This window comes from Myotis nattereri, assembly GCF_964212035.1.
Source record: "Myotis nattereri genome assembly, chromosome: 1".
NCBI lineage: Eukaryota > Metazoa > Chordata > Mammalia > Chiroptera > Vespertilionidae > Myotis > Myotis nattereri.
The window spans coordinates 182,882,453-182,896,664 of NC_138075.1; the positions used below are offsets into that span (position 1 = coordinate 182,882,453).

At 37.3% G+C, this 14,212-nt stretch overlaps 1 protein-coding gene across 2 annotated transcripts in view; it reads right to left on the bottom strand.

Moving 5' to 3' along the window:
- Positions 1–14,212, bottom strand: part of USO1 (USO1 vesicle transport factor) — a 78,259-nt gene that overhangs the window by 9,368 nt on the left and 54,679 nt on the right. Inside the window, exons 12-19 of one of the 2 annotated variants that reach the window (XM_081101014.1) lie at positions 13,949–14,103; positions 13,311–13,522; positions 11,679–11,699; positions 4,977–5,087; positions 4,556–4,674; positions 4,225–4,406; positions 3,825–3,946; positions 3–141 (exon numbers count right to left, since the gene is read on the bottom strand). In XM_081101014.1, the coding sequence (XP_080957140.1) occupies positions 3–141; positions 3,825–3,946; positions 4,225–4,406; positions 4,556–4,674; positions 4,977–5,087; positions 11,679–11,699; positions 13,311–13,522; positions 13,949–14,103 (1,061 nt within the window). The remainder of the gene's footprint in view (positions 1–2; positions 142–3,824; positions 3,947–4,224; positions 4,407–4,555; positions 4,675–4,976; positions 5,088–11,678; positions 11,700–13,310; positions 13,523–13,948; positions 14,104–14,212) is intronic. The other variant, XM_081101015.1, reaches the window with a different exon arrangement.

Below are 14,212 nucleotides of genomic sequence, written 5' to 3' on the forward strand. Positions count from 1 at the left end.
ACCTAGCTGTACTTTAAGAAGATTATACTGATCTTTGTGTTGCTGAATCTGAGATACTTGCTGTGTGACTGCTGTTTGGAGCTGTTCATTTTGACATTTTAATGTAGAAATCTGTTGCTTTAATTCCTCAAGTTGCAGATCCTGTGAAACAAAACATAATTCAAGTGTTGTAAATTCAAACCAATTAGCATTAACGAGAGATTACTTTGGGTCAGGATGTTAAAGTACTCAACACTCCAAAACTGTTCAATAATTAGGCAGTATATGCACCAAGTCCAGTTATCATAAAACCCCATGAAGAAGCACTATCATACATCCTGCAACCTGTCTGCAATTATTGGGAGTGAGGAGGGTCAATTTGAAAAATTCCATTTTATGGTCCATCAAATCATTTAAGAAATTTAAACCAAACTACTTAAAAAAGGTAGTATATGTATTATACATATGCACCTATATTACTTTTCACATTAAAGACAATCATGTAAAAGAACATTTGTAACCTTTAATTTACTGACTATTCATTCATAATTTCCCCATGTTGCTAACAGTTTCATAATCATAATTTTTTTTTGTTAATCTTTATCTGAGGATATTTTTTCCACTAATTTTTAAAGAGAGTGGAAAAGTGGGGAAGAGACACACAGAGAGAAACATCGACGTGAGAGAGACACATCAATTGGTTGTTTCCCGCATGTGCCTCGCCTGCAACCAAGATATGTGTCCTTGACAGGAATGGAACCCGAGATCCTTCAGTCCAGGGGCTGATGCTCTAACCACAGAGCCAAACAGGCTAGGGCCACGATCATAATTTTTAATGCTCACTTAATATCTAATCAGTAGATGTACTATGATTTATATTCAAAAGCAACACTGAGGCCACTTTCCATTTCTCTATATGGTAAATTTATTACCATAAATATGTTAGTCCATATAATTGTCCTGAATTTTGGAGAATTTCCTTAGGATGGATTCTCAAATGTCAAAGTGTATATAAACATTTTATAGCTCTCTATGCTTATTGCCTAATTGTTAAATAGCATTTTATTCTATTTTTACTTATTTTTTAAAAGCTTTTTAAAAATAAATTTTTATTAATTTCAGAGAAGAAGGGAGAGGGAGAGATGAAAACATCAATGATGAGAGAGAACCATCGACTGGCTGCCTCCTGCATACCCCCTACTGGGGATCGAGCCCACAACCCAGGCACGTGCCCTTGCCAGAATCAAACTTGGGACCTTCCAGTCTGCAGGCCGACACTCTATCCACTAAGCCAAACCAGCTAGGGCTCAACTAGCATTTTAAATGGTGTAAATATTGCCGAACCGGTTTGGCTCAGTGGATAGAGCATTGGCCTGCGGACTCAAGGGTCCCGGGTTCGATTCCGGTCAAGGGCATGTACCTTGGTTGCGGGCACATCCCCACTGGGGGGCGTGCAGGAGGCAGCTGATCGATGTTTCTCTCTCATCGATGTTTCTAACTCTCTATCCCTCTCCCTTCTTCTCTGTAAAAAATCAATAAAATATATTTAAAAAAAAAATAAATGGTGTAAATATTTTCAAGAAACATTTCTAAAGAAAAGTCATTATAAGTAACTGTGTCAAATCACTCTTTTTTTCTTCCAAATCAACCATATTTATCAGATTCAAAGGCTGATAAATCACATCACATTCCAAGTATTTGTTTTCTAGTGCTCTAAAGACATTACATATTCGTACTAAGATATAGATGAAAAATCCTAATAACCATGGGTAGTTTAATAATCCAAATTTGGATCATTCAAGGTTGATTCTAATTTACTGATTTGCTCATACACGAAAGGCTCAGACTGAACCATAAATATAACACTACTAGAGACCCGGTGCAAGAATTCATGCACAGGTGGGGTCCCCGGCCTGGCTGGTGATTGGGGACAATTGGGGCGATGGGGGCTGGCTGGCTGGGGAGGGACAGCACGAGGGCTCCAGGGCGTGTCCAGCCCATCTTGCCCAGTCCCAATCAGCTGGACCCCAGCAGCAAGCTAACCTACCGGTCAGAGCGTCTGCTCCCTGGTGGTCAGTGTGCATCATAGCGACTGGTCGAGCGGTCGACCAAAAGGTTGACTGCTGGGTCAGACACTTACTAGTAGCATATTAAGCTTTTACATAAATAGATTTTTATTCTTTCTTACAATTTCAATCTCAAGAATAGACTATGGGGAAGAAAAACACACACAGGCAGTTGTCATTTAGAGGGCTCCATCCAAGCTCTTACTTGCCACACCTGCCTCAGGCTGTGCACAATGGCAGGAGTTGAGGGCTGGCCCACATGACCTGCCACCAGTGTACTGGAATTTATGACACTGGGATTTTAACCACATCAATAATCTCATTTTCCAGATATTACTACCAGTACAGCACTTTCTAGGATTCCAATCAAGGTACCAGGATGAGGAATTAACTGAAAGAAAAAACTAAGAAACATTTTTAAGAAAAGCAATGGAAGATTGGTGGTGCTCAACAAAATGCAAATGGGAGCTTCTCTGGTATCCTGAAAAGAAAATGTCAATTGATGATTTTGAAAATGTAATTTCAACTAAATTCATAATTACCCACTCTAATAAATCAGCTCCCTTTCTTGTTCCCTATTCTATCTAACTCAATATCAGCTATCCAATTGTGTAAGACAGTGATCTAAAGATCATATTTGACCCTTTATGCTTCCTCACACCTGCATCCAATCATTACCAAGTCCTACCAGTTTTATCTTCCTTAGTTTCCACCTTTTTTCAGGTTGACTCTATACCACAAAGTATGAGCTTTAGAGTCCCAGTAACACATGTATCTGAATTCTGTTCCACCACTCATGGAGTGACCCTGGACAGGTTAAATTCTCTGTCACAGATTCCTCATTTATTCTAAACCGAAGACATTAACTACTTTGTAGCGATGGATTGTGTTTAAATGTGCTTAGTGATTACCTAGAACATAGCAAACAAAAACCAGCAGCCATTATCATCATCGCCATCATCAGTGCTCCAATTTCCTCCCCTAGCCCACCACAACCACCTCCTTCTTGGGCTCCCGCCTTCAAGCCTTGCCTCCTTTATACAGCTACCAAATGTTCTATCTATATGCCAGTTACATCTCTTGACTCTTTCTTCTCTCTCCTTTTGCCTAGCTTACTCCTGGCCATCCTCTTGGGGCTCAGCTTCTGTTTTCTTGAAGCCTCTGCTCCTACTTAGCTAAATTAGGTGCCTCTCAGTGCTGCCATACAGCTTTGATTATCTCTTATCACTGGACTTAATCCTATATAATAAAACCCTATTATGCAAATTGACCAAACGGCAGAATGACTGGTTGCTATGACACACACTGACCACCAGGGGGCAGATGCTCAATGCAGGAGCTGCCCCCCTGGTGGTCAGTGCGCTCCCACAGGGGAGTGCCGCTCAGCCAGAAGGCGGGAGCCTCTCTTGCCTCTGAGGTAGGGCTAAGGAGCAGCGAGAGGATGCAGGCCAGGCTAAGGGACGCCCTGCCCCCAGTGCACGAATGTCATGCACTGGGCCTCTAGTATATTATAATCCATGTGTCATATCTATTTATAGGTTTGTCTCCCCATGAGACTGTGATAGGGAAACATGTCTGACTCATGTCTTTATTCACATCCTGCATACTGCTTAAGACATATGAATACTCAGTTTATTGAATACTCAGATGCTTTTGAATTATTTAGGAAAACAGCGTGTTTTACTTTCTGTATCCTCTTACATTTGAAATGCCAGGAAAAACTCTTTTCTAAAGTAGAAAAGTATCAGTATGTGAGAGAGTGTATTTATCAGTACGTACCTGCTCTCGAATCATATTTTTGTAGTGTCCCACAATACTGTCATGCTGTTCTAATGTTTTTTTCTCCTCTTCTTCTTTTTTATCTTCTTCACTGGACTTATAAATAGCCTTAGTTATCACACCTATAAAAGAAAGCTTATTTAAAATTTATTTTAAACATTTAAAATACTATGTTATTAAGAATTAATCAGTAAAAACATATGGCCTAACTGCATGAGAAAGAAATAATCTTTCCAATCTTACTGAAGGCCGAAAACCCTTCAATGGGCTACACATCAAGAGGAGGAAAAAAAACCCCACTTTTAAGCTTATAAAATCTGCACAAGACCAGAATATGCATATACAATATAATCATAGGTACTTTCTAATAAAAGTACCAATATAAAAGTCCTTATCTTACCTTCAAGTTCTTTTACCAGCTTTGTAAACTCATGATCAAATATCATGTATTCTGGGCTGGGAAAGTTGGGCTGGGGTTTCTGAGACGCTCTGGAATACAACTCATGTTTGCTAATAAATCCTAGTTTCTCTATGAAATTCTCTTTGCCAATCCTCTTCTCTATTAGTTGTTTTAGTTTCTCTCTACAGAGATAAGTATATTGAGATGCTTAAAAAAAGTCATGATGAAACATAAAAACTTGGTTTACATTATATTTTGGCACAAATATATTTATCATTTTCTTTTGATAATATTAATAAGTCATTTATCCTAGCATTTCCCCCTTACTTACTTCATGTAGTTCTCAAGTGAGTTATCATTGAAATAAATAGAAATGCCCAACAGAAGGGCACATAAGCCTTGGACCAACTGCTCTTCCTCTCCAAGATTTTCTGCAATTTGTCCTGTAAGCTGAAATCTTTGTTAAGGAGACTAATTGTTCAAAGTATCTACAGTATTTTATTTTATAATTTGAATTTGACATGTAGTTCATATAAGTTTTCATAAGAAATTCTATATAGTCCTAGCAAACACTCACACACACCCCCACACACACAGCTTAAGCAGGCGCCATTAACCACTTTAACAGTTTAAAAAGTTCAAATAAAGAAAATTCAAATATTTGGGGCATAGAGCTACTTTGAACTGAGAGGAAAAAATAAAAATGACAATGATAACTACTTATATGTATCTTACAACAGTATAAAGGATACAAATGGAACATTGGCTGAATTGTGAAGAAAATGTGTTACCGCAATTGGACAGTTACTTAGCCAGGTACAAAGCAACATCAGTAGTCCAACTCTTGTTTGTATTTTGCTTCCCTGAAATAGATAAGTCAGCAGAAACCCCATTTTACTTTTTTTCAAATTTAAAGTTGCCCTAAGATTCTTCCCCATTTGCATAAAAACGTATTTAACATCTTATAAAAGATGTGTCAGGAATCCAGATTTTAAAAATTGAACAAGAGAATGTATTCTTGTCTCTTCTATGAGCTGTCCTGGACAGTAAGAAATGAAAAGTAAGGAATCAGAACTTATTCATGTTCTTAAGCATATATTGGGTTATCTAAAACACTATTAGTGGAAAAACCTGGTCTGCTAAGGAAGAAGTGTATGATATAGATGCTTTAAAAAATGTATCAATCCTAAGTCACTTTATAAAAAAGTTAATTAGCCAGATAAAGTTTTGATGTTTCAATTAAAAATTTAAAAACAAGTTTCGAGTAAAAGGACAAATTCTACTTCCTTCAAAAAACACTGAGAAAAATACAAAGAAATAATCTTCTGAATTATTTAGTTAAGTTCCATTAAAGAATATATTCTCTAACAGAAAAATAAACAAGCCATGTTACAAACTCACTGACAAAATGATAGATAATAAAAAATCACAAACATAATGAAGGAGAAAAAGATTTATGTAAGTTAGCTAAGTGCCCCAAATCACTAACTACAGTGCTGCAAAGTATAATTAAACAATACTGAACACTAACCTATCCATCCAAATTATAGTTTTCTAAATTTTGATACAACAGATTTATATCTGCTTTGTGGGAAATTCTGTTTGCTGATAACATCTTCACAGCCGATATTATATTATGTAACCTATATTTTTTTATTAAGTGAAACAAAACTTTTTGGAACAAAATAATGGATATTGGCACAGTAATGTATTACTTTTGGGAGCAATTTCAGAAAATAACCATAATATAATTATTCAAAGATCTAGAGAACTATGAATTTAAGATAACAACCATCACGTTTTGAAAATTTCTAGCATTAAATTTCTAATTTAATGAGTCTTGATGTCAATATCTTGGCCTTTCTATAATCTATTTTCCAGTATACTTAAACAAATTTAAATTAGACCTCTTCAAATGATTTGCCAAGTAAGCATTAATTAGCATGAATTTAATTTTCACATGAATTATTTTTCCTTGCCTCTATGACTTTACTATGCCCATAATACATCTTCATGTTACCCAAGTAAATTGAAAAGTTAAAATATATACACTTATTCTCAATCGACTCTGTGCCTAAGAGAACTTAAACCTAATTACTCAAGTCATAGATGCAAATGTTTTATTGATTTTCTCTGGTTATATATAAAAAGTTTAGTATTACTTGGAACTCCATTTGTAGGTGCCAAATACACCTATTTCATATATACAAAGGCTTCCTAACAAATCACTGGCTAATGTCTGAGTGAACAAATGTGCAATTAGATTCAAGTTTGAATCTTCTAGAAGTATGTTCTTAGAGGTCTAATTGAAGAATAAGAAGAGTAAAGTCAAACATAACTAAGAGAGAATAGAATATCCCCTTTATTATAGTTACAAAATAATACAAAGTACACAAGAATGAACCTAATTAAAACTGTAAAACCTAACCTAGGAAAATTTAAAACCATTCCTAAAGAGCACGAAAGTAGATACAAATCAACAGAAAGAAACCATGTTTAGATAGAAAAACTCAAGACTATGAAGATATTAAGTCTATATTAATTTATAAAATTAATAAAATTTAGAAAATTAATGTGACCCAATAAAAATACCAACAGATTTTTTCCCTCTGGAACGAAACAAGCTGGTTCTCAAGTTCATATAGAAAAATAAACAAGCAAAAATAACTAGGGAAACTGTAAAAAATAAAAAAGAGAAATGAATATAGCCAGCACAAAACCATCAGTGGGTTACAGATGGACTTAAAAAATGTTGGAACTAGATAGCTATCTAAAAAAGATCAGAGGATACATATCTCATATCACATTGAGGAAAGTGGAACATAGACTTAAATGAAAAAAATTATACCAGAAAGTATGATATAAAAATATGGGCAAATTCCTTAAAATCTTGAAGTGGTAAAGGCCTTTTAAGTATGGCAAAGTAGAAACAATAAAAGGAAAGTGATACAAAAATAAAATAAAATAAATCCAAAATAAAACACTCAGGTCAAAAGACAAATGACATCTCAGGAAAAAATATATTTGTAAGTTATCACAGACAAGGGTTGAACTCCTAAATATAAAATAAAGTTCTTATAAACAATAAATTGGATTAATAATCCAATAGCAAAATGGGTAGATAAACCATAAAAAAGGAGAGTTCACAGAAAAACTTTAACTGATGTGCAAACATACAGAAAGTGATTCAACATTTAGTAAGGGAAATGCAGATTAAAACTCAGTGAGACAATATTTTTTATCACCCATCAGATTGGCAAGAATACAAGTCTGACACCATGCTGTTGACTGTGGGGAAACAGATAATCTAGTACACTGCAATTTTATTTTACTTAGCTAGTGGAAGTGTAAAGTGGCACTAAATGAAAGAAAAAACCAAGGTGCAGGACAGTGGGTATGCATAAAAAGCATTGAGTGTATAAAAGAAATGCCCTTTACCTGGCAAATCATTTGAATAATAGGAGGCAGGGAACTAGGATAGGGGCCAAGACTTCTTATTGTATACCTTTCTGTATCATTTTGATTTCTAAACCATGTATTACCCATTTCAAAAGAACATATATATATTTTTAAAGAACTGAAGTTTTAATTCTAAGAGTGGCATTACGGTATCAATAAAAAGGACATTTGGTTGGAAATTGGAAGAACCAAATGTTATGTGGGCCCAAATTTCCTCATTTTGTAAGAGGGAGTTGGATTAAATGATCTCATTAGGAGGATACCAGTATTTCTATCCTGGTTCTAAACTCAATAGCCATAAAACCTTACTTACTTCCCCTCCACATCCTTAAATAAGGGCAATAGTCAATACCTATCTCACAGAGCTGTGGAAAGGATTAAATACATGTAAAGAACTTAGAACAGTGTATGGTAAATGCTTTACAAATGTTATAAACTATTATCCTAGTTTCTAGCTCTGCAATCCTATGACTCTCTAACTAGCATATTAAAAGCAGAACTAATGCTCCAAATTTAAAATAGATGGCAGAATAAAGCTGATCTGAAAAAAGAAAACAATAATATTAACTGCTGGGATAATTTTTTTTATTATTACCTCAGTGAAATATAGGCAGTCCTTGCGTTGCTGCATTAACAGAAACTCATGCATACTGGAAGCATGCAAAGTGAGGACTATGTAATAATGCATTTTTATGCAGATTATATTATTCTGATGTTCACCAAACCATGATACACAACAGAGTAAATGGTAGATAATTAAATATCCAAAATAAAGAGATGGTTAACTAACCTATGGTTAACTAACCAATGGTATATCAATCTGGTGAAATATTATACAATAATAGAAAGTGATGTTGATTTAGTGTTTAATAACATGACAAATAACTGTAAGAAAAAATACAGACTATAAAATGGAATATATGAACACTGCTCTATAAACAAACAGTATAGAAAAAATGCCTGAAATTCTGCCAGTAGTTATCTTTGGGTAGTAGAATGAGGAACATTATTCTCTTTCCACTTCCTATTTTTCTAAATGTTTTAAAATGAAAAGAAAAAGAAAAAGAAACTACTACTGAGTACAAAAATGCTACAGTATTTGCCCACTGTACCATCATAAAATGAATATATTTTGAAAAACAAACAGACACTGAAATTATAATTTCAGACCACCCTGACAGTTTAGTTACTAGAAATCACATAATCTACAGGATGAAAGAGAACCACAAACAAAATAATTAAGGCTGAGTCATCTTATCTTCAACATAAGCTATTATGTTTCCCTTATTATATTTTCTAAATAAAACTATCTCTTATTCCTACTTTGTGGATTTCAAGTTTAGTATTTTTCCATTCTTTGTAAAAAATTTGAAAAGCCAATATTTTAAAATTCTAGTGTTAAAGTTTTAAAATGAGATTCTAGAGTATTATTTTCTGTAGTATTATTTTCTGTAGATTCATTCTGTAGATTCATTTCCTATGGCCTCTGGGGATAGAGAATTAATAAGAAAAGGGCATGATGGAGCTTTTTAGGACTATAAATATGTTATAAATATTGTTTTGGGTGGTAGTTTCAGAGATATATATTTAACCACCAAAAATCATCAGATTGAACACTTAACTGCATTTTACTGTGTGTAAATTATACCTACAAAAAATTCCCTCTCAAATTACTGACATGTATACTTATAAAATACTTTACCTAATATCAAAAATACTTCAGGCCAAATATGTCTGTGTGTGAGTTATTAACATGTGTTAAATCATGCTCATAAACAGAGATCAATTCCCAACAGGACCTCAGTTATTACTACCCACACCACAACTGAACATATGCCCAAACATGAACATTAAGGTACACTCCTCTTTTTGCCAACGACTCCACAAAACAAAACAAAACAAAACCAACAAATCACATTTTCTCCCAACTCACCATACACACACATAAAAAAATAATCCCCAATAGTAGTTATAGTATATGGGTTATATCTAGAATAACCCATAATATTTAATTTAAAATATTTCAAATTAGAAAATTATACTTACTATTGTACATTTTCAAGAACCTAATTAATATAAAAACCATCACATCTTATCTAATAAAAGAGAAACATGCAAATTGACCATACCTCTGCTACACCCACAAGCCACGCCCACCAGCCAATCAGGAGAGAGTATGCAAATAAACTCAACCAAGATGGCCATGGCCACGGAGCTGGAGTGAACAGGAGGCTTGGGTTGCCCCTGGCAATGGAGGAAGCCAAGCTTCCCACCTGCCCTGGCCAGCTGTGGGCTCCGCTCAAGGCTATAACATTTCAATTATAGAAGATAAATAAATCCCAGATACCTGCTTCCAAGTGCTGTGGCCTCCGCTCAAGGAGGGTCTGGGAGCCTGGGTTGCCCAGGGCCGTGGCCAGCCGGCAAACAGCCTCAGCCACTCACCCAGGCTGGCCAGGCACCTCAGCAGGTACCCCCACCCTGAAGGGGGTGTGGCCAGCCTGCAAACAGCCCTCAGCCCCTGACCCAGGCTGGCCAGGCACCCCAGCGGGGACCCCCACCCTGAAGGGGGTGTGGCCAGCCTGAAAATGGCCCTCAGCCCCTCACCCAGGCTGGCCACACCCTCATGGGTTGAGGGTCCCCACTGGGGGGCTTGGCCAGCCTGAAAACAGCCCTCAGCCCCTCACCAAGGCTGGCCAGGCACCCCAGCGGGACCCGCCATCCTGAAGGGGGTGTGGCCAGCCTGAACACAGTCCTCAGCCCCTCACCCAGGCTAGCCACGCCCCCCCAGCGGGGACCCTCACCCATGGGGGCATGGCCGGCCTGCAAACCACCACGGGCATCTCACCCAGGCCACGCCACGCCCCAAGGGAACCCCCCCCCCCCAATCCGGGACAACCTTCAGGGCAAACCAGCCGGCCCCCACCCATGCACCAGGCCTCTATCTATATAATAAAGGGGTAATATGCTAATTAGACTGGGAGACCTTCTAGGAGACCTTCCGGACGTTCTTCTGGACAAAGCCATGGTGGCGGGGCTGAGGTAGAGGCAGTTAGAGACCAAGAGGGGAGGGCAGTTGTGGGTGATCAGGGTGGTGAGGGGTGGGGCTGCTGGGGGTAAGCAGACCAGCAGGGGGCCAGTTGGGGGAAAGCAGGCCATCAGTGGGGGTCAGTTGGAGGTGATCAGGACAGTGGGGGGGGGGGCAGTTTGGAGTGAGCAGGCCAGCAGGGGGGCAAGCAGGCCAGTGGGGAGGGCAGGTGGGGGCGAGCAAGCCAGCAGGGGGGACAGTTGGGGGTGATCAAACTGGCAGGGGGGGGCATTTGGGGGCAAGCAGGCTGGCAGTGGGGGGCAGCTGGGGGCGAGCAGGCCGGCAGGCAGAGTGGTTAGGGGCAATCAGGCAGGCAGGCAGGTGAGCAGTTAGAAGCCAGCAGTCCCCGATTGCGAGAGGGATGTCTGACTGCCGGTTTAGGCCCAATCCCTGTAAACTGGCAGTAGGACATCCTTCAAGGGGTTCCAGATTGGAGAGGGTGCAGGCTGGGCTGAGGAACACCCCCTCCCCTGTAAACAAATTTTGAGCACCGGGCCACTATTTTTTTCATATAATGACTAACTTACTGGCAAAATTATTAATCATAAATTTTACTACCGTTGAAATGTTTTTAAGGGAAATAAAGAAGCAAGCTTGGGTGAAAAACAAAAACAAAAACAAAAAAACACCAAAAGCCAAAACCAAGGAATTTCTGAAAGTGTAAGCATCCCGGGAGGAGGCACAGTATAGCTTCAGATGGTCATTCCCACAGTTCTTAGGAAAACCACTACAATATCCCAAGGAGAAAAACTATAGAGCCACTTATGATAGAGATCAACTTGCTGGCACATGAAAGTGTGAGTAGAATATAACTTCAAACAAGCGGTTAAAAAAACAATCAGCAAACCCAAGACAAAGAAAAGCCTTGCTGTAAGAGGAAAATGCCTAAGTTTACACAAATGATACATACCCGTCTGTCGATCTTATCACCCTGTAAATTATACATTAAAAATTATTCATAAATATTACTGCTTTAGAAAAATTTAAATCTAGAAAAAATCCCTCAAATACAGTTTCTACAGACCCAAACTAATACTTTGGGACAGAACAGTTCTAATCTTTTATTATATAACAATGCACATTTATTTTAGAGGAGAAAGAATAATTTTATAGCACTGTGATTACTAAGAGCAAGAAGACACCATTATCTTGAGGATTTCTCTTTATGCATGAGTTATAATTACAATGTTAGAGCAAAGTCTATAGTGATGGTGGTTAGACAGTTAATTATTGTTTGGCTTAAGAAAAGCTGTTTTCAACTGACAGCAACATGGAAATGCCAAGTATTAAATAAATAAAAATATGAATATTTTGGGATAGATTCTTTAAACAATAAGAGATAAATGATAAATCAAAGCTATAAGCTTTCAATTGAAGTAAAGCAATGTTAAACAACAAAGGGAGTTTTTAACTCCCCTTTCACTTACAGTTAAGTTTTTAAATCCTCATTCAAGGATATGTTTTTATTGATTTTGAGAGAGAGAGAGACAGACAAGAGACATCAATGTAAGAATCAACTGTTTGCCTTCAGCATGAGTCCTGACTAGGGATCGAACCTGCAAACTTTTGGTGTACAGGACAACGCTTCAACCAACGGAGCCACCCGGCCAGGGCTACAGTTAATTTTTAAGCTTTCATTTATCACTTCCTATGGATGACACTGATGTTTCTTTAAATCTAACAATAAAACAATTCTATAAATATAGCAAAATTAAAAATTGAGGAGGATATGGCACATTATCATGGGATGGGGTATCAGACAATTCCAGAGGATACAGCAATTTAGACTTACCCACATTTTTACTTCCTCCCCACCCAGTGACTCTGAATGTTGATGCCTTTACCCTGTTGCTAAAGCAGGAACTTGAATTGTTCAACAGCAAGTCTGGCTCGTGTAGGCAAATCATCTAATAGTAAGTGATATTCCTAAATGAGTTAGAATTGATACTTTGAGACTACTGTTCTTATCGATAGTCTAAAGGAATGCAAACATTTTTAGTTATGCTTTCCTCTATCATACTAGGTAAATTATATGCCTTGGAGTTTTGAGAACTCATAAACATCAAGGGATATACAGTTTAACTATACAAGCCATGGACTGGTATTCTAGTTTTGTTTTCTGAAAGGAAGTTCAATTGCTCTGGGTCTGGGAAGAGAAAAAGGGAGGTATATGGCTGCAAATGACTTTACTCCCTCTCTTAAAGTGAGCTGAATTAAAATGACATGCAAGAACACTGTGGATGATTGAAAAAGAAAAACCAATAAACACCTCTGCCTAGAATATGTGTTTCCATCATGATGCAGACCTTATTGTTGTAACACTATTTGGCAAAACCATTCTTGTAAGAATATTTATAACTTTTTCTCTACAAAACTGTTTCAGGTTACAATGAGCTAATAAGCAGGTAAGTCAGTCCTTGCCCCTTCCCTTTTTCATTTCCATAGTCTACGAAGAACAGCCTTAAATTCTTATATCATTGGCATCAAAACATGTAAGCCAAACCTCCCTCACGCCCTTAGTCAAGTTTCACTGGCACTTCACCTGTGAGAGGATGTTGGTACACTGTTGCAATAAAGAAACCGGAGGGTTTCCGATACTTGTAGCAAGTTGAACCCGGAGTAACTGTTCTTTCTGGGTGGCATTTTCTTGCAAAGCATGGGCGAGGGCCACAGCAGCGCACCAGTTTGAAAGTGAATCAGTGGAAAACAAACCTCCGCATAATAACTGACCGGCCGACACTGAATTACCTGTTGCTACAAAGATAAAAGGCAGATGATAATAAACATTTATTATGTTTTTTCCACACAGAGAAAAAGACAAAATACTACCTAAAAATGTGTTAATTAGTAGTATTAAGTAATGTTTTTGAAAGTCTGTTTTTCAAAGCAAATGAAAGATGACCCCTTCCCTCCCCCTCTAAAAAAAAAGACCTTGGGGAAAAAAGTAGCAGAATAAAGAAATAGTAGAATATTTTAGGCATCAAATTGATAATAGTAATATTCCAGAAATTTTTTACCTTAATTAAACACTATATTTCTAAAGAAAATTCAAGGAAATGCCATACTTTAAATATTCTACTACAACCAGGGTCTTTTATGAGCTGTGATATATTTTACCATTAAAATCTAGAAAGACAATTATCTACTTTTTAAAACAGGAAGTAAAACAAAATAATTTACCATCAATGGTGGAAGGTAGAAGTGTTGACACAATTTCTCCTTGTCCTTTTTGATTTTTATATAAGAAACACTGGAAACAATAGAGAACAGCACAGCGCAATACAAATGGCTGCCTTTCATTAACCATGGACATGAGAAGTACTACAATTGCCGGTCTGTTGCATTTAAAAAAAGGACAAAAAGAAACATTGTAAATCAATAACTAGTCATTTCTGTTGATTGAAAAACCATAACCAAAACACCAGCAAGTTAAGTATTTCCATC